At 42.3% G+C, this 26,754-nt stretch overlaps 1 protein-coding gene and 1 long non-coding RNA gene across 4 annotated transcripts in view; one reads left to right on the top strand and one right to left on the bottom strand.

The window, feature by feature from the left end:
* The window catches only part of LOC309809253, a 184,996-nt gene that overhangs the window by 155,397 nt on the left and 2,845 nt on the right, over window positions 1–26,754 (top strand). The gene's annotated exons all lie outside the window — the stretch shown is intronic.
* LGI1 (leucine rich glioma inactivated 1) overlaps window positions 15,220–26,754 on the bottom strand; it is a gene marked incomplete at both ends in the record, with an annotated part of 32,815 nt that continues 21,280 nt past the window's right edge. For 2 of the 3 annotated variants that reach the window (XM_082630151.1, XM_082630152.1), the window contains 4 exons: window positions 15,220–16,055; window positions 18,216–18,380; window positions 18,651–18,820; window positions 21,392–21,463. In XM_082630151.1, coding sequence (XP_082486277.1) covers window positions 15,220–16,055; window positions 18,216–18,380; window positions 18,651–18,820; window positions 21,392–21,463 — 1,243 coding nt within the window. The remainder of the gene's footprint in view (window positions 16,056–18,215; window positions 18,381–18,650; window positions 18,821–21,391; window positions 21,464–26,754) is intronic. The other variant, XM_082630153.1, reaches the window with a different exon arrangement.

The raw sequence follows: 26,754 nt of genomic DNA, 5'->3' as shown, positions 1-26,754 counted from the left end.
ACTCCTGATCCTATGCCTCATACTCTGGTGTAAAACCTAAGTCCATATTTAACACTTAGTTAACTAAGCGCCTTTGGGCCTTGTGGCTGTTTTCTTCTTTAAATGCCTTCAGTTCTGGAAGCTAGAAGGGTCCCTTTAGGACAGAAAAAGGAACTGAACCAAGAACACCAGCTCTGTCATGTGGGGGAGACATGAAGGTAGGAAACATCAGCCCAGGCCACAGTGAGAGGTTTTTTTTTTTTTAAATTTATTTATTTTATTTATTTATTTTTGGCTGTGTTGGGTCTTTGTTGCTGTGCGTGGGCTTTCTCTAGTTGAGGCGAGCGGGGGCTACTGTTCGTTGTGGTGCGCAGGCTTCTCATTGCAGTGGCTTCTCTTGTTGTGGAGCACAGGCTCTAGATGCGCGGGCTTCAGTAGCTGTGACATGTGGGCTCAGTAGTTGTGGCTCACGGGCTCTAGAGCGCAGGCTCAGTAGTTGTGGCACACAGACTTAGTTGCTCCGCGGCATGTGGGATCTTCCCGGACCAGGGCTCGAACACGTGTCCCCTGCATTGGCAGGTGGATTCTTAACCACTGCGCCACCAGGGAAGCCCACAGTGAGAAGTTTTAAAGGGCAGCCGGAGGCAAGTAACGAGACATTAAAGCCAAAGGCCTCCAGAAAAAGAAACTTTCGAAGCAAGATGGAGTGGAAATGTCTCCAACAGCTTTAAAGCAGCAAAAATGATTCCAGAAAGCTTTAGGTGTGATACCAAGGAAGGGAAGATCAGAAATAGCAGGGTTTTGATAAGTATTTGTCTTCCGGTTTGCTTGGTTGGGGGTAACTTGAGATACTGTGTGTTGGGTAATTTTCCGTGTTCCTCATGCGGTTCAGAATAACCTACTTGGATTATGCAAATGCTCATTCAAAGGAAGAGGCAGAATTATGTTAGTTTCTCCTGTAATTCTATTGATACTATGATTCATAGGGCCCATTCTCAAGGAAGACTTGTTTCAAATGAACACAGGCAAGCAACATTTTTTTTTAATGTCACAAAAGGGCTGTAACCCACAGAAACACTTCATAGAATCCCCATGTTTTCTCCCACCCACTTCCCTTACACAGCTGCTTCTGGGTCCCTCCCTTCCAAAACCGAAATTTGAACACCCTTCTTCAGCCTAATCTGTGAGTTTCTTTGTGTTATTCTCCTCCCAGTTTGCTTCAGGAGAGACCCCAAAATAGGACTCTAGGAGGACTTGGGGAGAGGAAGAAATTGAGTAGAAGAAGGCAGAATTTTCTTTAACTTTAGAGCCAGGAGAAGGGCTGGGAATACATTGACAGCAACAGTTGTGCCTAGTTAGACTAACATCTTTGATAACAAAGTGTTATCAAAATAATTTCCTTGGGCTTCCCTGGTGGCGCAGTGGTTGAGAGTCCGCCTGCCGATGCAGGGGGCACGGGTTCGTGCCCCGGTCTGGGAAGATCCCACATGCCATGGAGCGGCTGGGCCCGTGAGCCATGGCCGTTGAGCCTGCGCGTCCGGAGCCTGTGCTCTGCAACGGGAGAGGCCACAACAGTGAGAGGCCCGCGTACCGCAAAAAAAAAAAAAAAAAAAAAAAAATTTCCTTTACTGTCCTGACCCACTGGGACAGTCATCTCAACTAGCAATAACTCTGAGTGGTACTTGGTACTTGACCCTACACACACGGGGCTTGATGGGTCTTGCTGTATTTAAGGGCAGTAAAATTCAACTACACATAGTCGTCTCTGGCTTAACCCAAGAAGAAAGGGAGGCAACCAAGCAGGCCCCCTGTATATGTACATGACCCTCACCACGCTCACCATCACCTGAGTGAGAAAACTCACCTTCTGGAGAAGAAGATGGAGGGCAGGAGGTCTATTGGGAAGATGTTATCTCTCTTCGTTGTGGAGGTGGTGGACATTGGTGACACAGGCAAAGCAATGGTTAGTCTGTTCAGACCTGCTAGGTAGGATGGGTGGTTGTTTCAGGTTGAATTTAATTAATTGCTTATATCTTGCCTGAGTCATTAGGAGTTTATGTTCTAGTCTTCAGCTTTGCATGATCCAAATTGCTGTTCTCATGGTTCCTCTTGGGATGACCAGGCTTCGGAGGATTAATCCAGTCTCTCAGGGGGCAGGCCAGTGTACTGATTTCAGGGGAGAACATTGCCTTGAAGAAGGACAGATTTGGGGTGCTGCTTTCCCACTGAGAAATTCTGTTTACAATACTAAAGCAAGATGCTATTTAAATATTTTTCCTCAGTTTCAGATTCCTCCTCTGGCCTCTGCTGCCTTCCTCATCAGGCTGAAGCAGGACCTTGGCAAAGTTTATTCAGCAAAAATTTAATTATTATTCTAGTTCTTGAACCTTGGTAGCCTCTGGACTCCATTCTTGGAATTTCCAGAACAGCCTCGGGAAAGGAAATCTCTTTCCCCAAACCTCCTTTCCCACTTTAGCTGTAACTTTTCTGGGGACCACCCTTCGTGGACCGGATCCCCTGGAGCTTAGATGTCCACAGTAGCTGCCACACAGTCTCTGGGGCCGCCTGCAAGGGCAGTCTGGTTCTTCTGCCCTCTGCTGACCACAGTGGGCTTGTTCTGTCTGTTAACCATTGGGTCACATCCCCCTCCCCACCAAGGTTGCAATTCTTACCCTCCAACTCTCCTTCCTCGTCTGTGCTTAGCAGGTACCAAGCCCTCTTATTATGAAGGAGCATGGCATGAAGCCATGCTGCAGCTTCCGGGTAGAGTTTATCTCACAAGCCCTGTGAATGATTCTGGCACCCATCATAAAGAATAATGGGTTATTTCTGGGAAGGGCCCTGATATATGACCAGAAAATGTCTGAGCTCATCAACTCTGCCCTGCCTCTCATTCAATTTGTTGTCAGACGGTAATATCTCTTGACCTTGCTCCCACATTTTGTGATAGTTCCTATTTGGGGGCCTCTAAACACGAAGCTACTCACTACAGCATAGTAATATTATAATTGTTATTGTTATGCTTTATCTGCTACAGCATCCTTGAAGTGGTAGCTGAGCATTGCAGAAATTTCAAATATCAGCATCAGGTTGACCCTTTAAACAGAAAGCAAAGGGGAAAAGATTTAGAAAGATGCTGATGGGGATAAAATTGGGTATCCTAGAAATAAAGGAGCCTAGGTTTAGATACCCCAACATGCTGGGTTATTAGGGACCATTAATACATGTCAAGTTTTATTTTAGAGTGTAGACTTCTTCAGAGGCTTGCGCTGACCCTTCCCAGCACACTAATGCAGGCTAGCAGTGCAGTATCTGGGAAGTACTTCTGGGAGGATCCACCTACTACGTAGCCTTCTTTGTTTGCCATGGAAGAGCATTTTAGCAGATGTGTGTATTTAAAAGTGGTCTGCACTCTTCCCCCACACCAGTGTAAATATTTTAAGCATGAACATCTGCCCCATATCATTGATGACTACAGGGCATATTGGCCTTAGATTAGGAGGATGAGACAGCAAAATCCTCATCAAACCAATAGTGGCATCTCTAAGAGTTTGCTGGGGTCAGGCAGTAAGGGAGCTTAGTCACCTTTAATCTCCATTTTTGGGAAAACTTTTCTTTAAAAAGGTTATCAAGTATTATATGAAAATAGTTTTTAAAAATCAAATAAAGGAATTCCAATAAAAATAATAGTAGTAGCCAGTGCATGCTTTGTTGGGGTTTTTTCCCCTGTGATACAGTTACATAGTAACGTCCCAAGCAGTGGCTATTCCATCAATGCATGCATCAGTATATGAAGATTATGATGACTTGGAATAGTGCTCTCAGTAGCATGAATAAGAAAGAAGTCTTTATTATTTTAGGCAAGTAATATTTGAGCTCTACCAAAGGATTGCATATACCCCAGCCTATCCTGACTGATACAATCAATGCAAATACAGTGGTCAATCACTAGGGCTCTGATTTCAGACAGACCTAGATTTTTTTTTTTAATTTTTAAATTTTATGTATTTTTTTATACAGCAGTTTCTTATTAGTTATCCATTTTATACATATTAGTGTATACATGTCAATCCCAATCTCCCAATTCATCCCACCCCACCACCACTTTCCCCCCTTGGTGTCCATACATTTGTTCTCTACATCTGTGTCTCAATTTCTGCCCTGCAAACCAGTTCATCTGTAGACCTAGCTATTTTTTAATTGAAGTGTAGCTGATTTACAATAGTGCATTCGTTTCATTTGTACAGCATAGTGATTCAGTATTTTTGCAGATTATATTCCATTATAGGTTACTACAAAATAATGGGCATAATTCCCTGTGCTATATAGTATATCATTGTTCATTATCTACTTTATATACAGTAGTTTGTATCTGTTAATCCGATACCCCTCATTTGTCTCTCCCCGCTTCCCTCTCCCCTTTGGTAACCACAAGTTTGTTTTCGATGTCTGTGAAAGACAGACCTGAATTTGAATCCGGGCTCTGCTGTCTCCTAGCTATATGCCTTAGGTAGACTTCTGAACCTCTCTGAACTTCAGTTCTTTCTCTAGAAAACAGTGATAATAGGATTGTTGCAAGGCTTGGATGACTAAATACATGTAAAACATTCAGCACATGAGTAAGTGCTCAATAAGTGGTAGCTTTCAATGATTAACAGTGTTTTTAGCCTATTTAACATAAGTTCACAGGCAGTATAAATACAGGAGGAATGTGTGTGAGCTGGTAGAGTTATTGCACTAGATGGAATACTGCTTTTTAGGAGATACAGAAAGGAGTAAGTTCTTCAAGCTTTGTGGTGAAAATAAGTGCACATATGACTATTTTGTGATAGTGAAGGGGAAGGGGCCTTTATTTTTGGTCTTTAAAAATAGTATCTCTGCTTGTTCTCACTCCATTCAGAGAACAAGTCCTTTTTACTAAACCTTGATGAATTCGGTGCTAAAAATATTCCATTCCCATTTGGTGCAGTGAAATGTCATATCCATTAAACACCAACATACCAAATGCTGCATGCAGATCCTCAACCCAGCAAATCCAAGTCAACAGGAAACTGTGATCATCCTCAGCTTATTCATACTGTACATCTCAGCAGGTTATCCTGAAGGATTATCTAAGGCTTAATTGTTATCTTAGAGCTATTTTAAATTATAAAAATAAAGAACTCATGTACTACAACAAACTCATTTTTAAAGAAAGAAAATTGTGGCCCAGGGAATGAAAATGACTTCTCAAGGTCACAAAAATATAAAAGTGCTGGAACTGGGCCAAGATCTCCAAACTTCCAAGCTAATTTTTTTCCCCATTATAACAGAGAGCTACAGAATTTTCAGAGCTGGAAAGACCTTCAGGATGACCTGATCCAGTTCCAATAATTTATAGAGGAAATTGAGGCCAAAAGAAACTTAAATGTCTCACCCAGGGTAATACCTAAAGCTAGCACGTTCTAGAGTTTGGGGCCAACTTTTGTAACCATAGGCTTGGTGCTCTTGACATGCCGCTGGTCAGTCCAATGTGGTTATTTAGAGTAGGGGACCCCAAGTCCCAGTTAGTGGACTGGTAATGAACTATCAACATCAGAATCACCTAAGGGATGTTTAAAAATAAAAATTCCTGGATCCCAGTCTTTGAAGACTCAGTTTTAGAGGATCTGAGGTGAGGGCCCCAGAATCTGTATAGTTAGTTTGCTTTCTAGGTGATTCTGGGGGACATCCAGATTGGGGAACCATTATTAACAGAAGCCAGCACTTTATATTCTGTTCTCTGCTGAGACTGGCCGATGATAATTTCCAGATGATGACGAGATACCTATGGGAAAGCTTAGTCAGAGAAAGTCCTGGGCCATCAAGGAGCCTCTAAGATTTTAATCTGCAAAGCCAACCTCAAGGTAACTAGAGCAAGGAGAGAGCTGTCCTCGCCAGATGGAGATTGATCTGAAATGGAAACACATCCAGGAGAACAGAAAATGATCTAGGAACGCTTGGTCTCATCTCCTAGGCATGGGTGGCCACTAAATCAGAATTGGAAGCTTGACTTCACTTGGAAAAACATCCTTTTAAAATAAAGGTTATCCGTTTAAATATTTTAAAACAGAATATTTGAGAGAACACCATTTAAAAATGTATATAGGAATTGTAACAGTGAATCATCATGAATAATAGACAAAGATGGGAGGTTATGTTTTGTCAAGTTTCACAAAATAAGAGCTGGAAGGGCTCTTTGAAACCTTTTAGTGAAGGGATTCTAAACACATCTGAGGCCGTGGCTTCTCCTCTGGTTACCCTATCTCTCTAAGTAGAGGATCTCAGTAGAGACCACACCTCTTGCTGATGACTGTTGTTTTGCCTACGCGGCATCCTCTCCTCCTTTATAACAGCACTCTAATTTTACTTTAGGGAATCACCCTTACCTCACTTTCATTCCACGTGGTTCTCATCCATGGGTTCCAGGGGTGGGCACATGTCCCAAGCTTAGCCAATCAGAGCACTCTATCCTTAGCCAAAACAATTACTTCAGGTGGGCACTCTGGCCATTGAGCATCATCCTCCAACCTGTGCTAAAACTACTGAGAAAGAGGTCTTGTTACTGGGCATGGCTAGACTGGCAAGAGGCAATGTCAGAGCTGCTGGTGGCTGTCATTTCACCGTGAACGGAGAGACTGCCTTAGGAAGAAGTCAACATGGAGGAAAATAGAGCCAAGAGTCAGAGAAAGACAGACTAATGAAAATACCACCTGAGTTTCTGGTCTAGGTTTTTCTGAAGCTAGATGCATTTTTATGTTTAAACTAGTTCAGTTGGATTTCTGCAACTGACAACCAAAAGAATCCTGACCACCATGACTCCTCAGGGATCAGAATCTGGGGTAGAGAAATGGTCGTGTGTATTTAGAAATACACCCACGGATAATTCTGATACACCCATTGAGAGTGGACAGAGTTTGGAGACAGGAAATGGGACTATGCTTTTCCTCACTAGACCACTGTTAGTTGAGAATGACTCATGCTAATTGAGGAAGCTTGACCAAAGTCACATAGCCTCAATAGAGTAAACCCCTTCTGAACCTGATTCTGTCTTCTTTTAGAAAAAAAAAAAAAAAGAAACATAATACACTTAAAAAAATAAGGGCACATATCACTACAAACCCATTCTATGTAATCATTATTCACATTTTGCAGACAAGATTAACTTACCCAGGGTCACAGAACTAATAAGTGGCCACATTGAGATGCAAACCCAGGTCTGCTTGAGTCTAAAGCATATTCTGTTAACCACTGTGTCTACTGCCCCAAAGAGAGAATTGATGTGGGCACCATCAGGATAGACCTACAGGCAAAAATGGGAAAACATGGGTCACATCTCACTTTTCCTATAGATCTCACTTTTGCCTCTTTTATTTTTTTGCATGCTGCCTTTTAGAAATAGCCCCAGTGGTGTGCAAATCCTTTAAAGGTAGGGACAATTTCTTGCTCATTTTTGTTTTGTTTTTGTCATTTATCATAGCGTTTTGCACATAGTAGGTGATCAGTAAACATCTTCAATGAAATTGCGCTTGCTGTGTCCATAGGTGTAGGTATCTGATAGCCTGAGACTACTAGGAACACTCTAGGTTCCTGAGTGGTATATCTGTCTATCTGGCAGTTTACAGAGTTTGGAAGTTTTAGTATGTTTTGTCTTTAAGCACTTCAAAGCATGGTGTCACTGATGAATACTATCCAAATGAATCTTGACGTTGCTTCTTAACTGGCTATTTGACTTGGGCAAGTTACTTAGCTTTTCTAAGACTCAGCTCTCTCATCTGTAAAATAATACTATTATATAGAACTATAAAGGATAAAAATGATAATGCAGATAAAGCACTTAGTATATTACTTGGCTCATAGTAAGTGCTCAATAAATGGCACCCATTATTATAATGAAATTAAAATATTAAAGAATATTTCCTAAATTAAAGATAGAATTGTTAAACATGTGTGAGTAGACAAGATCAAGGAAATAAAGGACAAAGGACAGTTGTCCTGGGATCTGGCACTATTAAGAGGACTGATTTCTGGGATACAGTTTTGCTGGGAATTATTGTTGAAAGCTTCATCTAGGCAAGATGCTTCCTCTTGGCATCTCTGAGTAGTGCTGACCAGGGATGTGGATCCTTACCTGGGGACAAAAATTGTAAAGGGCATAGAATTTCCAGGAGTATTAAACTTCTCATCCTTAGGGTCTCCATGGATTAATTAAATCAGTTCCTAGCCTTCAGTTTTGTGGACTAGGTTTTAGGTAGATCTGCAGTATGTGTTTTTAATGACTCTGGAAATAAATTATGTCTCTTTTACCTTCCATCTCACCCTGGTTACCCCTGGGGAGCAGGTGGGCCTATGCGGGCCTGCTCTTTTGGGGTAATCCATGGTGAGGATTTTTTGTGGGACTGGAAATTTACCACATGGGATAGGGAATGTGGCTGCTTCTCAGATATGTGAACATGAAGGCTGAAGCTGCTGGGCTTAAATCTATTTCATTCCCGCCAACTTTGTGTTCTCTCTAAAAGTGGGACTGTTCTAGGAGATTGAGGGTGGGGTGGCATAGAAGGATCATAGCTGCCTAAGAGACAGTCCTGACCCTCAGGGATGTGTAACCTGGTGGGAGAGATGGACGTACCAACAACTAACCAAACGGCAAGGCAGAATGAATTGTGAGTCTTGCCCGTGGTAAAAGCAACGGGCTGAGAAAGCCAGAGAAAGGAGAAATCCTATCTAATTGGTTCGATGAGAAGGACTAAGATTTCAAAAGTTAAAAGAGTAAGGAAAGGGCGTTGTAGGTGGTTGGAGCAGCCTGGGCATGGAAGCATGTAAGTGCTTAGATAGACAGGGATTGGCCAGTTGTGTGGGTAACAGGTGGGTGGGTGAAGTGGAGGATGCTAGAGTGGGAGGAGAAGCTGGGCCAAATTTTGAACTCCACATTCAGAACTTTATAGGGCCATTGTAGGTCTTCCTGGGTCTGTGGTTTCTGTGGATGCCCTGATGCCCTTGATAACAATCATATGAAAATGCGTCTACATCCCACATTAAGATTGACATATAACTGCAAGAGCTGAAATGAGTGAGTTGAGCTCTCATTGACTAGTTCAGTTTACCTACAGATGTGGTTCTAGGACCACTGCCAGTCCAGGAAGACTGTGGAATCCATTTGGGATGAGATAAGTCCAGAACTTGAGAGGCAGCGCTGAGAAACTCTTACAGCAATTTGACATTGCCACAATAACCAAGCGCGTGATTGTTTTTCTGGTAATTCATTTTTATTCTAATTTCCAAAAATATTGGTCCAGAATATAAATGGAAATACATTGGTCTAAAATACATTGGAGATTTAAAAATTTCCATGGTCCAAAATTTTTTTAAAACACTGGAAGTATTTTTAGAAAGTTGAGAAGCTCTGAGCTAGTTGAAATAATACTACTTTTTAAAGAAATTTGTGGTCAGAGATGACAGAGGAGAGAGTTGGTGGATTTGAATGTAGATCAATAGAAATTATACAGTTTGAATAGCAGAGAGAAAAGAGATTGAAATATCTAGTACTCACCACTGTATCTACCTTACAGTACATTGTGCCTAAGTGTTCTGACTTAGTCGAAGATAATTTTGTGGCAAATACAGAAAACCACACAAACTAACCTAAAACAAGACAAAATGTGTGTGTGTGTGTGTGTGTGTGTGTGTGTGTGGTGGGTTGTTATAAGAAGGTTACAGAGGTATCTCAAGGAATTCAAGGACAGGGAGTGCCATTGGATATCATGAGGGATGGAGTGGAAAATGGACAATCACTAGGAATCCGGGCTGCTTCTCCCCATCTCCTCTCTCCCACTCTTCCTCCTCACTCCTTTCCCTCTGGGGTGGATGCTGTGTTGTACTGCCCAGATCCTCATTCAGGAATAAAGGACTTATTTTCTCAGCTTCTGGGAGTACTAACAGAAGATGGGTCTCTACTGTCTGCCTTCTTTGGGGATTGCCTTGGCTGAAAAAACAGCCTCACCTAAGGCCATGATTTCTTCCAGGGACAGCCCACCTCCAATGGAGCTATAAAGGTCTGATCCCCTTGCTCCAACTTGGGACAGCTGAGAAAGGACATCTCAGCTCTAGAGCTCCCTACAGGGTTGCTTTTATTAGAACTGCATCACAGTTCAGCTGCTTTCTTTGCCAAATTCTAATTCCTTCTCCCTTCCCAGTGTTGGTCTCAAAGGTACTACCTAATACTTGTACATTAACTTCTCAGAGTCTGGTTCTCAGGTGACCCAAGCTGGGACACCATGCCTCCCAATCTTCTTCCCACTCTCCCTTCTCCATTCCTTTTTACTCTCCCATTTCCCCTCCTTCCCTCTCCCTTTTCTTACCCCCTTTCTCTCTTCTTCCCTCCTTCTTTTTCCACTCCCTCCCTCTCTCCTGACTATGTAGTTTCTCACCCCTCCTTCTTTCTGAGTGTCTGCTTCATTCTCTTCTCACCTTTCAGACCAGTTCCCTCTGCTCTTCTGGTTCATGGACCATCATGGCTGCTCCAAAACAGAGCAGTGCCTCAGCCACCATCATTGTAGCGTATGCGTTCGGTCACCCACCCAGGTGCCCTTTGCTAGGCTGGTGCACCCATCCTGCAGTGTGGGTGTTGGTTAATGACTGCTTACATTGGTACCCTTCTCTGTAGGATTACCCTTAGCCAATTGCAACCTTCTCAGCTGGAGATGCCTGAGAGGTTATGCCCCACATTCTTCAGTCACTGTCAGATGAGGGATATAAATGTCCACATTCCTTGCTTCAAAGCAGGACACATTCTGTGGTACAGTTCGTGCTTTAGAGTTCCCCATGGGGTCAGGCTGCAGCTGGACTTCTCCTGAAAGGACATCTTTGCTTGACATCTTCCCCTGCCCTATGCGCCTCTCTCTCCCTTACCTGAGAGCACTCCTTCAGTAACTCCCACTGCTTCGAGGGAACCTAATTTAAGATCATCACCTTACAAGTCTGGTGCCTGTGGCTAATTGGCCCAGACTCTGCTGTCCTAATTGCAGATATCCAGGAGGGAGAATGGATTGGCTTAGGCTGAGCCTAGCCCAGCTTCTGGATTGAGCACCTAGATTGAGAGTTCACTCCAGGTCCAATCATTATGGCTGGAGAGCGGGCAGAGTTGCATAGTATAGAGTAGATGAGGGTTACGGGGAGAGAGGACAACTCTCAGAAAACACTGGTCAATTCCTGCAAAAGTGGACCCTACCATATGTCCTCCTTCTCCGTCTTTCTCGAATTTATTTTCTCGGTCAGCCTCTTCACTCCTCACCTCTCTCCCCATCTGCAATCCCAGGTTCCAATGGGATGGTTTTGAAAGGCAGCACCATGTGATGGAGAAGGGACTGGGCCACGTGTCAGGAGGCCTGGACCATAGCTTACCTCACCTAGCTTGCTTCACATCTCTGGGTCTCAGCTTCGAGGTAAATTAGACAGTTGGTTTGCTAACTTAAACAGCCAATGCCTCTATGAAAACAAACAGGGCAGAGTCTAGATCCACTATCTCTGCAGCCCTGAGGTCAGCAGAGTGCCTGGCACAGAGTCGGAACATATTGAAAACAGGAGATAGCCTTTAAAAATGAAATGACAGGTACTTCCCTGGTGGCACAGTGGTTAAGAATCCGCCTGCCGGGACTTCCCTGGTGGCGCAGAGGTTAAGAATCCGCCTGCCAACGCAGGGGACACGGGTTTGAGCCCTGGTCTGGGAAGATCCCACATGCCTGCGGAGCAACTAAGCCCGTGCACCACAACTACTGAGCCTGCGCTCTAGAACCCATGAGCCACAACTACTGAGCCCGCTCACCTAGTGCCCATGCTCTGCAACAAGAGAAGCCACCGCAATGAGAAGCCCGCGCGCCGCAACCCCGCTCGCAGCAACTAGAGAAAGCCCGCACACAGCAACAAAGACCCAACACAGCCAAACATAAATAAATAAAAATAAAATAAAATAAAAAAATAAAATTCATACAGGGTTTCTTTACTGGGTTGATGAACATGTTAAAAAAAAAAAAAAAAAGAATCCGCCTGCCAATGCAGGGGACACGGATTCGAGCCCTGGTCCGGGAAGATCCCACATGCCACAGTGCAACTAAGCCTGTGTGCCACAACTACTGAGCCTGTGCTCTAGAGCCTGCGAGCCACAACTACCGAGCCTGCATGCCGCAACTACTGAAGTCCACGTGCCTAGAGCCGGTGCTCCAAAACGTGAAGCCACTGCAATGAGAAGCCCCCACACTGCAAGGAAGAGTAGCCCCTGTGCGTTGCAACTAGAGAAAGCCCGAGCACAGCAATGAAGACCCAATACAGCCAAAAATAAATTTAAAAAAAAAAAAAGAAATGACGGTGAATTATATTACAACAATAAAGTAGAGCATGACCCCAAAGCATACAATATTCTGAGGGTGGAGCCCATTAGTAATAGCTAGCACTTGGTGAGTGCTAATTTGTGCCATTCTGTGTTAAGCACTTCCCACGCTATTCTTTGCATGATCACTGCTGCAGTATAACAAATCACCCCAAAACTTGGCCTTTTAAAACAACCATTTTATTATGCTCATAGATTCTGTGGGTCAGGAATTTAGACAGGGCATCATAGGGATGGCTTGTCTCTGCTCCATGATTTCCGGATCCTCACTTGGGAAGATTTGATGGCCTGTGGTGACTTGACAGCTGGGGACTGAAACCACCTGGAGCCATCTTCACTCACAGGACTGGTGGTTGATGTGGCTGTTGGCTGGGACCTTATCTGGGGCTGTTGACCAAAGCTTGGGCTTCCTCAGAATGGTGGCCTCAGGCTAATAGGACTTTCTACGCAGCAGCTCAGGCCTCCCAAAGTGATTGTCCCAATTTCACAAGGCAGAAGCTTCATCGTTTTATGACTTAGCTTCAAAAGTCAAACTGCATCATTTCCACCACGTTCTATTGGTTACAAAGCCGTCCAGATTGAAGGGTAGGGGAATTAGGCATCACCTCTTGATGGGGTTGGGGGAAGTTCTCATAGAGCATGTAGGATGGGAGATATTGTTGTGGTCATGTTTGTAAAATTCAATCCACCAAGTGTGCATTGTTTCATTTAATCCTTCTGTTGTCCTTTTTTTTTTTTTTTTTTGTGGTACGCGGGCCTCTCACTGTTGTGGCCTCTCCCGTGGCGGAGCACAGTCTCCCAATGCGCAGGCTCAGCGGCCATGGCTCACGGGCCCAGCTGCTCCGTGGCATGTGGGATCTTCCCAGACCGGGGCACAAACCCATGTCCCCTGCATCAGCAGGCAGACCCCCAACCACCGCGCCACCAAGGAAGCCCTGTTGTCCTTTGAGTAGGCATCATTGTCCCTTTACAGATGAAGACACTGAGGCTCAGAGAGGTCATGTAATTTGCCTGTGGACAAAATCAGTACATTGCAGGGCTGGACTTAAACCCAGTCTGTACCAAGCAGGTGTTCTCCAACACATATGTGCTGCTTTTAGGACAAGGGATCAAAGAACGTCAGACATTCAGAGGCCAGGTCTCCCTATGTGTAGGATTGGGAGTGGGTAAGTCTTCTTCTTGTGCCCCCAGAACCCTGATGTCAGAGTTAGTATCTTCCCCATGTGGTGAAGGAGTCTGGTTTCTATGCATAACTCCCCAAGGTGTTGCTTCCCAGAGACTATGTAACTATTATGTGTACCTCTGATGCCTCAAGTTCTCCAGGCATGTGCTGCCAGTGGAGGTGCTGTCTGTCCCACCTGCCCCCACGCCCCTAGTCATTTGGCAAAAGATTCTGGGGAACAATGAGTTGGAGGAAGCTCTGATCCCCTCTGTGAAGGCAGCACACAGAACCACATCGTGCCAAGAATATCTTCTCTGCCCTGATCCCCTTTTGAAATCATGTCTTCCCTTTAAGTTCAAACAAGGGCCACTTCTTGCAGGAACTCATTGTGGATACTCCCCCGATACTTAAAATCAGAGTGTTCAGGTGAAATTTGGCACTCACTGCTAACTGTAGTTTTTTGTGTCCTAACCCCCCATTAGTCTTCTAAAGCCCCACGGATCAAGGACTATGCCCTCCTCTTTCCTCAGTTTCCCTCCCCAAACCAGAGGAATGATACCCCGTTCTTAATAGGTACTCAAATCAGTATGACTCATTAGATCAAAGGGCCTCATGAAATTTATTATTAAGTTTATAACAGGAGGACATCTGCATCTTCGAAAGTAGTTTTTAAGAGCCTGCTCTATCACAGGCATTGTGCCAAGTGCTAACATACCATGTGATCCAGGAGCAGGAATTTAGAAAATCAAATATGAGCCTCATAGGCACTCTGCAGTATGTCAGTAATGTATCAGAACTGGTGTCTAGAAGTGAAGCATCCTTGATCATATTAAGAGGACTTCATATGGGATACATCTGAGACAAGTGCTGTAAGGTTACAATCTGTCAGCTGTCAGATGATTCCAGAGTCAAACATTTAGAAAGCCCCGGAATAGGGCTTTAAAAATCCAAAATCTTGACTTTGCCTTCTTCTATAAGTTGTCTGAATGATGTTTTTAGCTGGAGCTACCAGATAGAAAAGGATGGGTCTAACTGTCAAATTAGCCTTCTTGTAATAGGCAAATTTCACTACCCTTCTTTCCATTTGTCACCATTTCACCTCAAAATGTTCCCCAAAGCCATGCCCTTTAGAAACACCTTTGAATGTTCAATCTCAACTGATCATCCTATTAATAAATGATGAGTAATCAGTATCAGTGTTTATCTTCTCATTATTCACACCATAAATTCTTGATCCAAATATAACCCTATTGTATAACATTCTTTCCTCAACATACCATCACCAAGAATAAAATAACTCCTGTAAATAATTACCTTTGGGATATGAAAGAAAATGTAAACATTTTATTTGGCAGTTGTTTCTGAACACATGAATAAATAAATGGAAAAGTACATATTCATATTTCTTTTTGGAGTAACAGATACCATTAAACGCTTATTTACACATCTTCACTGCAAAGAACAGTTACACAATTCAATTTTGTCTTATAAAAGGTAACTTCCCACACCACTGGACTGGACAGGAAAGGATGGAGATACGGGTAGTGCTTGGTTCTAGCAGCCTCAGTGTTTGAAAGGCATTCATTTGCAAGTGTGATAAGAAGAGTCATCATGCATTGAGTTCACCCGGATCATGTACTGTAGAAAGTTTCTGATGGCAGCCACAGAATTTGGTGTGTCATGCGCTTAAGTCAACTATGACATGTTTGTAAATCTGTGTGTTTCCCTTAAAACTGGAAGCAAAAAGAAAATTACGCTTATTAATGGACACATGCGTGAATGATCTTGGTGCCTGAACATTCAATTCCTGAAATTTTACAAATTTGGCTTTCTCTGCATCCCAGTTATACACTTGAGTAAAGGAATAATCACTTCCAAGAATTGCGTATTGATAGTTATTTATCTGAAGAGGCTGGAACACCATGGATCCTCGCGATGGCATCCTCTGAATATCCTGAAATGAGGAGCCTCCCCATTTCATTACTTTGGAATCACCAATGAATCTTGTCAAGCAAATGTACACATCACCTTTCACTGAGAAGTGCTTAACGGCATATACGTCTTCCATGTTAGGGATGTCGGTTTGGTTAGTAAATAATTGTATTGCTTTGTTCCACTGATAAATTACAGGACGCTGGGAACTACTGGACAGGATTAAATGAGGCGTTCTGAGTGTCTGAGGTGTTCTGGCTATTTCTAGATATTCCACATCAGTATCCCTGTACCACGCATGTAAAGATTGATGGGAGTAGAATCCATTTCCGTTCCATTTATAAATGGTAGTAAAACCAGCTTTTGAACTGTCAGCAACAACAAAGTACCAGTTGTTTTCAATCTTGAATGTTTCAATGTCATTGGGTTTTCGGATTTTGAGAATTTCAATATCCTGGATTTTTATGAATTTATTTGCAAAACTGTCTCTCTTATAGATGTGAGAGCCGCCGAACAGCTGGGCCACAATAACATAGAGCTGAGTTTCAATGACTATAGGCTTGCACACTACAGTGGACGTGCCTGGAAAAGACAAATGAGAGATTAGGAGGATGGCCATCCTCTTTTGGAGCATGTTAATATGCATGCCGAAGCCATGCAACTGCCACCAAAATCATTTCCTTGGTTGACTAGGCAAGGCCGATTTCCTAATCAGGTCTAATGGCAGCAGGATCCTGAAGTTCTGTGCCTTTGTACCTCATGGAGCCTTGTTATCAATAACTGAGTTGTCATGTCACATCCAACGTGTACTAGACATTCAGGATACATGGCTACAGCCTGAGTTTTCTCCTCTCACTTTTTTTTTTTTTTTTTTTTTTTTTTTGGCCAAGCCATGTGTGGATCTCAGCTCCCCAACCAGGGATTGAACCCGTGGCCACAGCAGTGAAAGCACCAAGTCTTAACCACTGGACCGCCAGGGAACTCCCTCTCCTCTCGCTTCTTACAGAAAGAAAGCATTGCTTTCCCTGACATATCATGAGTTGGAAACTGCCATTTATTGAGCACCAACTATATGCCTTGCCAAATCATCTCATTAAATTTCCCAACAATCTTAAGAGATAAATATTATCACCCTCCCTTTTGCAGATGAGCAGACAGAAGCTCAGAGAGGTTCGGTGCTGCTAGGAGAAGGCAGAGTTGGGATTCAAACCCAAGGCTACCAGTGTCTCTATGCTTTTAACTCAACCTGGGGTGGGCAGTTAGCTGTACAAGGGCTTCCAACTTGGCCAGCATTCCACAAGGTTCTAGAAGAACCTCACAAAGTTTTGAGCGATAGTCTGGGCAGCCCACGGCTCTACCTGCAGTTGGTTTGCTTTATGTATAAACTGCTTCTTGCTCTAGAAGAAACTGACTTTCTCCTGAGAAAGGAGAGAGATGCCACTTGTGAAGCTTTAGGTCACTGGTGGCAGAAGAGAAGGAAGAGAAATCCTTGAGAAAAGTGAAAGAGGGGTACAGTCATGGGCGAAGCTCCTGGATGTTACTTTGGGAAATCTCGGAAAACTACATGGGAGTCTGTCAGAAGCCTAGCTCAATATCCTTTGTTAAGAGTTTAACATTTATCAGTAGATTCTGATCTCGTAGAGGGAGCTTGGCTCTAGGAAATCCAAAGAGAGCCGGGAAAATCTGGCCCCAGGCTTTTTCTGACTGCAGCTCTAAGGGCTTTGACGTAATAAGTTCCGGATCAACTCTTTCTATTAATTGTCTCCATCCATAGGCAAAATTATTCTAGTTGTGACCCTTTTCAAGGCTGTGTAATTCTGTGACCTTGGGAAAATCACTTCTCTGGGATTCAGTTTTCTTTTCTGTACAATGAGGGTTGGAACTAGATCAGAGATGGCCACTAGTTTTCAACCATATACCAATATTGATTGACTGATTGATTGTGACTGCCTGGAGAACTGTGTTAAGAAGGATTCTGTCCTCTGCAAGAAAGAGCATCATGATAGATTAGCGATGTCTCTCTGGGGTGAGGGAGGGGATAGTGACTGTATATAGGACACATATTCGTCATCCTAGACTAGATGATGCCATCTGAAAGTCTGCAAATATATGATTCGTTTTTCATTTCAGTGCTCATCTAAAGATTCATTCAAAGCAATTGACAGACTGTACACATGTAAGAAGAACCTTACACAAAGGTAAGGTTTAGATTTCACAAAGCCCTGCTGCAATCCATTGGAAAACTGAAGGGACTTCAGGAGATTTCCCAATATTTTGCAGAAGTAATGTTTTTGCCGTAAAGTTTGAGACTCATTGATCTAAAATAACCTCCTTATTTTATAGTTAAAAAGAGGGGCCCAGTGAGGGTGAGTGGCTTGACCAGTTAGCTTGTGGCAGAACCTAGATTAGAACTCATAATTCTTAGTTCAGTACTTTTTCATTGAAGAAAAATAACCCACCTTTTATTGTATATTTACTAAGCTAGGTCCTGTGCTCAGTTTCTTGAACATATGCTCTCATTGTTTTATAACAACACTGAAAGTTAGGTATTATTATTCCCATCTTACAAGTGAGGAAATTAAGCTTTAGGGAACAATCCCAGGCACTCATTAAATGGTAGATTTGGGATTCAAATGATTCTCAACCTGCCCAAAGAATTCCCTGATATCATTCATCTTTTCCTGTTGCCCTTGGCCCAAGTGGCTTAACTTTCCACTCAAAATACGATCAGGCTTTTCGTACCTGTAATGTTGTCATAATTCCGGAAGGTCTTTTCTACATGGTCCCATTCAAGGAAAATGCACTTTCCAGTGAAAGGCTGAGCGATGACTACATACTCATCGTTCATATAAGAAAAAGTGTCTATGGACAGTGATTGAAAAGGCAGGTCTTGAGACTTTGCAAACTCTGCAAAAATTGAAAATGATGATGAGTAGCTGTGCTGATGCCTCATTCCTTGGCTAGATCACAAATGTCCACAAGAAATATAGTTATTCTAGAGAAACTGTGAAATGACAATTTTACTTTGCTTTTAAACACATGAACTTTTAACGGTTCATAATATTTTTAAATTGCTCAGTTGGTTTTTAATATATATAAAAAATCAGTTCCTGTATATGTAAAAAAATGTAGCCCTTATTTTAATTTTATGAGGTGGAATGATTTGGAATACATTACCTGTAATGATGCAATCAAAATCCTTGGAGGAGAGACTATTGATTTTGCGCTTCTTGTATTCTGGAGGGCCTTCACAGTAGATGTCTTCCACAGTTGCATTGGTGTGGCCTAGCCATTCCACCAGCCACTTCAGTTTACAGTCACAGTTAAATGAATTACCTCTCAGGTCCCTGAAAGACAAACTTCAGCTGCTTTTGATATACGAGGGCCCTTCCTTCCCAGGCATGACTTTTACTTTAGCAATTAACATGTGCAGAATGACCTCACCTGGCTTTATATAATGCCCATAATCTACCTTCAACCTGACTGACCATTCACTTTGGGCTCAGAGAATGACCACAGTGTGCCCTTGCAGGCCACCCCAGTCAATGCAACCTCATAACTTATTCCCTCTTGGATTCAAAGGTAGCTCAATCTAGAGCTGTGCTGTCCATAGAAATACAATGTGAACCACATATGTAGTTAAAAATTTTCTACAGACACATTAAAAAACTAAAAAGAAAGAAGTGAAATTATTTTAATAGCATATGTTATGTAATCCAATACATATACAATGTTATCATTTTCACATATAGTCAATATAGAAATTACTAATGAGATATTTTACATTCTCTTTGTATACTAAGTCTTTGAAGTCTGATGTGTATTTTATACTTACAGTATATCTCAATTTGGAAAATAAAATTTCAGCAGAAATTCCTGATTTGTATTTAGAGTTAACAAAATTTACAGTTGAAAAAAACAGATTTATACACCCAAGTTGTTCTAAACATACTTAAAAGTCTTCCAATGATTGAACAGAGAATCAGTTTTTAAATTTAAATTTAGTTTTTTATTTAATTTTTTAAAAATTATGTTAAATTTAAAATTCAGTTCCTCATTTACACTTGGAACACATTTCAAGTGTTTGGTGATCACATGTGTGGCTACCATATTGTGCAGCACAGGTCTAAAAGAAAGATGTAGTGATTGTTGTACCATATTTAATTACATTGAGTGAGCTATTTGCTTTTCTTCTTCCTCACAGACATAATTAATCCTGATCCTATTCCATGGTCTACAAATTCAATTTTAATAGGAAATGACTTCGACACAGCCGAGTTAATGCAGACATACAATAATAGCTCATGTCCATAATAAACTGCACAGCATAGATAGTTTAAATTTCCACTTATGATTCCAGCTCACCAAGTTCTCTGTTTATTTGCATTGCTTCTGTTCAAAAACTCTCTTTCCTAAAACCCTTCTTGGTCACACAAAATTCCTAAGATAGGTACCGCCTACTTTTCACACAGCATATGAATACTTTTTAAACGTTGAAGCATTTAAAAATGTGTTTTAGGGGGTAATTCAAGAAACCAAGAAATCTAGTAAAAGGCAAGTCGGCATGGATCCTTGCACTTCTTAGATGATTCTTGGTTTGGGCATATCAAGGTAGGCCCAAGAGACCAAACCCATTATGGGATTCCTTGGAGAACCTGAGCCAATTTCAAGTGTTTTTTCTTTCGCTAGTGTGGGGTATAGGCTGACACAAGGTTGAGCCAGAGGGTCCCCAAATACGCTGTGTCCCCAAGTCTGCCATGGAGAATCATCTAACTTCCAAGACGTTCTCAGGACTCACCTCATATCTCAAGAATACTCTGACCCAGAATAATGAGTGTCAACTTTTCTGGGCTATTGTAAACCAGAGCGGATAACTGTGGTCTGTCCAAGACTATTTGGAAGTGTCCTGATTCTGACACTCTCTTGGAAATAAACCATCTTTTAGGAATTGGGGTAATAGGCATGGAGGAGGGGTGGGGGGAATACTACAAGGAACAAAGAAAGTTTTTCATAGCTTTCTGATTTGAAGTTAAATCCTGGGTTTAGGAGAAAATTCTTGACTCAAATTTTTGTTATTGGAGAAAAGTTGTTTTGAATATATATTCTATAGCAAAGTACCTGAAAAATAAGAACTCCTTTGTTTTCATACATCTTTCGTTTGCTCCTGTTTTCTACCTTGTGACATTTAAATACCTTTCCAATGTTCTGGAGGGCACTTATTGAAGCTAAATTGCTTTTGAAAGAGTTAGGCATATATTACTTGCTTTGCTTACTACAAAATACACAAATTCTTTACAAAGATCTTTCACTCTGAGGCTTAGAAGTCAAAGTTTGAAAGCTCTTTTGTTTGAAAAAGGGTCAAAAATAATTAAGTTCATTCCCTTCCTGGGGCTTAAGCCAAATTCCTGGGGATTAAGCCTAGAGCTGTTGTTCAGTCTAATGAGAGAAAAGGCAAACTTTCCTCCCTTCCCCCACTTCCTGCTCCATTTCTCTCTTGACTGATCAACCCATGGGTGTAAACTTTCATCTTTATTCTGTCAGTTTCCCAGACTTCTTTATGTTTTTCCTTTGTAGCCCCATTTCCTGGACCTCATGAGAAAAAAAAAGGCATCTTGAAATTTCTATCTAGCCCTCCTCTTCCTACCCCCTCCAAGTCCCTTGTCATCAGTCCCTGCCATACAGACACACACTTTGTCAAAGGCAAACTTGGGACAATATTTTCAGAATATAGTGGTAAATACCATAGGAGACTCAAACATTAGTCCAACTAAATTCAAATTTTAAGCCAATTTAAAATTAAAATTAAAAAATTCTCATTCAATTTAAAGCCAATTAAAAAATTTAGTAATCCACACCAGGCTTCTTTGTTAACGACTGCAAATTAATTAATTAATCAGTGATTTCTTAGGTCCTCTTACACATTTGTTAAAGAATCCAGGCCTTTGAAAATGTCTTTTGGGAGAGTCTGAAGGTTGTTGTTTGCAAGGCTCCTGGAAAAAAAAAAAAAAAAAGAATGATGTAAACTGTAGTCATACATGAAATAAATGCATTTTATGGCCCCTTATGTACTATGGTATTAAACAAACAAGCAAGCAAACCCTCCAAAATACGAGTAACAAAATGATGCCTGAGCATTGGTCTTTCTACTTAGCACTGAGTATGAGCATCACACACTCAGGCATTCCGTCTAAGGGATGTCTCCCCATGTCCATTGTCTCCATGTATTCTCTCTCCTCACACTCAGGCTGCCCTTCTCCTCCCCCCCCCCACCACCCCACTTGCTCTAGAGAGCAGCTCAACCTCCAACTCAGTACCAGCAGCTCTCAAATTTGGAGGCCTGTCTAATCTATCCCCCTTCCAGCACATTCTTTTTTTTTCCTCCTTTTTCTACATTTTTTCCCTTTTAGCTCCATTCATTCATTCCTCCTTAGAAAATAGCTTCCTTATAAATATCCATCTATTCATCCATCCATCCATCCATTCATCCTCTTTAATCATCTCCTTTTCCCTTCTTCCATTTCTTGCCCTATTATCAGAGGAATTGTTTTCTCCTCTTTCTATTTGTTCTTCCACTTACCACTAAAATGATTCTGATGCTAATCAAGGGTAATAAGTAAGAAACAGTCCTGATAGTATCAAGGAAAGGGACATGTGTCCATACTGCAGAAATGTACATGTAACAAGGAGCAGATGCTGTATGACAGAGAAGGGTACTAGGTACTGGTAATTTTCTGTTTTTAACCAGCATTATACATGTACATGTTATATACTCTTCTTAGGAGTATTTTTAATTTTCACAATAAAAATTAAAAACTAAAACTAAGGGCTTCCCTGATGGCGCAGTAGTTGAGAGTCCGCCTGCTGATGCAGGGGACACGGGTTCGTGTCCCGGTCCGGGAAGATCCCACATGCCGTGGAGCGGCTGGGCCCGTGAGCCATGGCCGCTGAGCCTGCGCGTCCGGAGCCTGTGCTCCGCAACGGGAGAGGCCACAACAGTGAGAGCCCCGCGTACCGCAAAAAAAAAAGCAAAAAACTAAAACTAAAACAAAAGAGTCTATGCTGTCGGCCTCCAAAGCCCTTGAAAATTCTCTCAAATTCCATTTAAAACACTCTCAAAAGTCTTCTATGTTTTCCACCTCCTTTAATTAATACAAGATTTCAAAAGTGCAAGCATTCAAAACTTTAAAAATCTATTTTTAAGTCAATTATGTTGTTTTTCTGAGTTTTAGAAATTACCACTAGATTAGAAATCTTTTTTCAATGAACCTCGACACAGAAGAAAGGGAACTGAATCAGAAGTTTCCAGTCTCAGTGATGGTCCATTTCGTGACAAAGAGCACAGCTTTGGAGTCATTCTTTCTGAGTTTGGTTTGAATCCCGGCTCCACTATTTACAGGCTGTGTGACTTTGGTTATGTACCTTCTCTGCAACTCAGCTTTTTCATTTTTAAGTGGAGGTAATAATACCTCATATCATAAAAGTGTTAGAAAAAGTAAATGCTGTAACTCAGGATGGTAGCTGGACTACTCTCAATAAAGGGCAGCTGGGGGTGGGGGGGACAGGAAGGAGAAAGGCTTTTGTGTGGTCTTTGCCCAAGAAACATTTAGAAAACTGACCATACAAATGAACTGCTGTGACTGTCCACCTATGCAGAATTAATAAAATGCTGCTAAAGAAGATTATTCCAGAGAACAGCTCCATAGTTCTTTTTACTGAATGGTGGTTGAATGAAGAGATTTCTTGGGTCTTGGACCAGTCTAGAATCTCTCTCAAGTTATGTGTCTCAATATAGTTGCTGGCACAATGTGTCCTGAAGTCCCCATGCTATCTTCTCCTCAGTGGATGTCCCTCCCCCGGAAACCAGCACGAAGTGCAACTGGCTGCAGGGCATGAGCTTGGAGGAGGCTGGGTCATAGGACAGTGGGAGTGAAATGATGAGTTGAGTCCTGAATTACTGCAGCCACTAGGGTTACACAGGAAGAGGCACCATGTTTTTATTGCTGCCCTGGGCAGTTCTTTTAAACAGCAGGTGAATCTGAGAGTCCCCGCTTCCTGCCCAAAGAATAGAGCTCTAAGCCTCACATACCCAAGGTGTTAAGAGTCAGTAAACTTCATAGATACAGAGAACAAATAGGTGGTTGCCAGAGGTGGGGTTGAGGGGATGGGAGAAATAGGTGAACTGCAGGTTTTTTTGTTTTTTGGGTTTTTTGGTTATAAAAAAAAAAAAGATTTAATAAAAAGGAATTCCAAAATTAAGAAGAAAGACTCAATGAGCATCACCACCTTAGGTTTTACTAAGGAATGCACTATATCTGGGTAACTGATGAGGGGTAGAACTGATTGGGAGAGAGCAAAAACAGGCCAATGAGAGGTTTGAGAAAACATGCATGAATGTTAATTTTTTTCTAGGATGACTCTGTAGTGAGTACTGGAAAGATGTTTTTCTTACCACTGTATCCCCAGTGCCTGGCATAATATAAGTCCTCAACAGCTACTTTTACATGAGTGAATGAATGGGGCAGGCTGGAGTTGATAAGGAGAAGGACATCCATCCAGACAAAGAAAAGAGCAGAGAATGCTTCTCTTAGGCCCTTGTACCAAGACACTGAGTTAGGGAGAAATTGCAGAGCCCTGTGAATTACCATTGCCCCACCTCCACGATGCTCACAAAGTGCCCTCCCTCCTCTGAGCCCTCACTGTGGTAATAAGCCCTAAACAATAGGACGGCTCTTCTTTTTTTTTTTTTTTAATTTGGCTGAGCCATGAGGATTCTAGTTCCCCGACCAGGATTCGAACCCAGGCCCCAGCAGTGAAAGCGCCGAGTCCTAACCACTGGACCACCAGGAAATTCCCTAGGAGGGCTCTTCAAAGTGTGCCTGCAACTAAGCTCCATTCTCTAAGTCCTGACTCAGAGTCTACCTAAGAAACATTCTTTAAAACACCGGGGAAACTGCCGAACTGAGCACCTAGCTGCCTTGAGACTAGCTGAGAAGGGTCAAGCGTTCTCAATGGCAGGCAGGCTTTCCTACCCAATGGAACTGATGACCATTCCCTCCACTTTGGTGTTTTCATGATTTACCTGAGAAAACCTCTAATTATGGAGTATGGAACCTACTGGAAAGTCTTCTCTCTATGGCAGACCAGACTGGCTCAGACAGCACGTTTGTTTCAGTGCCACTGGGCTCTGCTGCTAAGAAAGCATCGCCCACGGCCATCTGGGGTGCTCCCAGCCTCCCTGCAGTGCGGCTTCTCATCTTGAGTTGGTGTCTCACTGAATCTGCGGTACTTCCAGTGCAGTTATTTTAATTTCATACAAAATGTTTAAAGGGGATAAATACACTACAGCATTCGGAGTCCTGATCCAGGACCAGTGGAAGTTAGGCAGGGAGGTTTAGTTTATTCCTATGTGATGGTGTTTACTGCATAGCACATTCTGTTCTAGGCACTTTGCATAGATTAACTGACCTAATCTCATGACAACCTTAGGATCTAGGTACTCCTAAGTATTTTATTATCCCCACCCCCATTTTTACAGATGATTATTATCACTTCCATATTACACATAAGAAATTGGAGGCACCATGAAGCTTAGTGACCTGCCTGATATCCCACAGCTATTGACGGGTAAAGCCATGCTTTGAACCCAGGCAGTCTGGTGGCAGAGATCCCCCTCAGCCAGTATATTGCACTGCCCTCTTTACATGCATGTCATTGTAAAGGCCGAAATGAGGACATCCTGCCTGACTAACTGGAGACACACAGGCACCCTGAGCTTGGGGACTGCTGTATATATCTTTTGCACCTCCGCAGTGGTGAGCAGACAGTAGGTGCTCCCCAGCAGGTAGGCATTGATGACATTTTCCCCAAATGTCTTTATACATGCATGCAAACAATCCTGCCTCCACTGGGCCTTTGCCACGAGGACACTCATGTGACGCCCAAGGGAACCTTTACGAAAACCTCATGGGTGTTAACAGAAACCAGTACAAAATGTTTAGAGATTTTGTGATCATTGGTCATAAATGATTTTTTAATTCATTTTTTCCCTGATTTCAGAAGTAATACATGGTCATCAGGAAAATTCAAACCTTTCTGAAATATATAAGCTATTCAAACACTTAAGTTAATCATGTATAATATTACAGTCATTCAGAATAATCAAGAGAGGGTCCCAGGATTTGTAAGGACCTAAATATAAAGAATTCTCTTTTTTTGGGGGGGTTGGTTTGAGGGGGAGAGGAGTCTATGTAGTAAGTTTTAAGTTGTCTATTAATGTCTCTTTAGAAGGTAAGTCTACTGAGTTAGATGTATAAGAAGGTGAGATAAGTTCATTGCTTCTTTAGGAATGAACTGAATTTATATCAATGCTCAGGCAAGTCCCTTGGAGCAGCTTTAATGTTAGGCCAGGGTGGGAACCAGTTGGATCTAAAAGTATATGTCTAATTCCAACTATTTGCATTTGGAGACTAGAGCGAGGGTAGGGCTCCTCCCTTCATGATCTTCTCTTCCTTCCCCAGCCATATTTGCTCCTCAGATGATGTCCTGTGGAAGGATCCAGCCAGATCCATAAAGCTTTCTGATCCTGCTATAATTTTTTTTTCCCTTTTTCCTTTCTTTTTTGGCCACTGCATGGCTTGCGGGATCTTAGTTCCCCAACCAGGGATTGAACCCAGGTCCTCAGCAGTGAGAGTGTGGAGTCCTAACTACGGGACCACCAGGGAATTCCCTGGTCCTGCTATAATTGACATGGTGGAGAGGGCACTAGATGTCTCATTAAAGACTTTGGGAAACTTCTAACTTTTACCACTACTAACTGGGGAGCAGCTTAAACTCAGGGTGTACCTCCGTGTTCTCATTCGCCAATGGGGATAGTGCCTGCCTTGTATCTTTCATAAGGTCATCAAGAGAGTGTAATGAGGTCAAGAATAGGAAAAAGCTTTGTAAACTCTTCCTGTAGGTTAGAGGGTGAGGTGATAATTCTTTGCTACTTGAATGTTTGCCTTTAATTGAGAAGAATTGGTCTGAGGTGGAGGAAAGTGCACTTTGAAACCAACACCTCTGAAATCTTAAAAAGAAAATTAATGGCTCAAACAAATGTCAGATTTATTTATAAGTGGTAAATAATGGAAAATGAACTTGATGTGCTGAGCAGTCAGAGGGACATTTGGGCTTCAAATCTTCCCTACCCATCTCTTCTTGAAAGGAAAAAAGGAAAGGAGAAAAGGAAAAAGGAAGGAAGGAAGGAAGGAAGAAGCAGAGAACTACACCTGGAGGAACAGCA

Source organism: Mesoplodon mirus (assembly GCF_964341445.2).
Source record: "Mesoplodon mirus genome assembly, chromosome: 2".
In the NCBI taxonomy this organism is placed as follows: domain Eukaryota; kingdom Metazoa; phylum Chordata; class Mammalia; order Artiodactyla; family Ziphiidae; genus Mesoplodon; species Mesoplodon mirus.
Note: the sequence above shows the minus strand (reverse complement) of the source record. Positions and strands in the feature narration are given on the sequence as shown.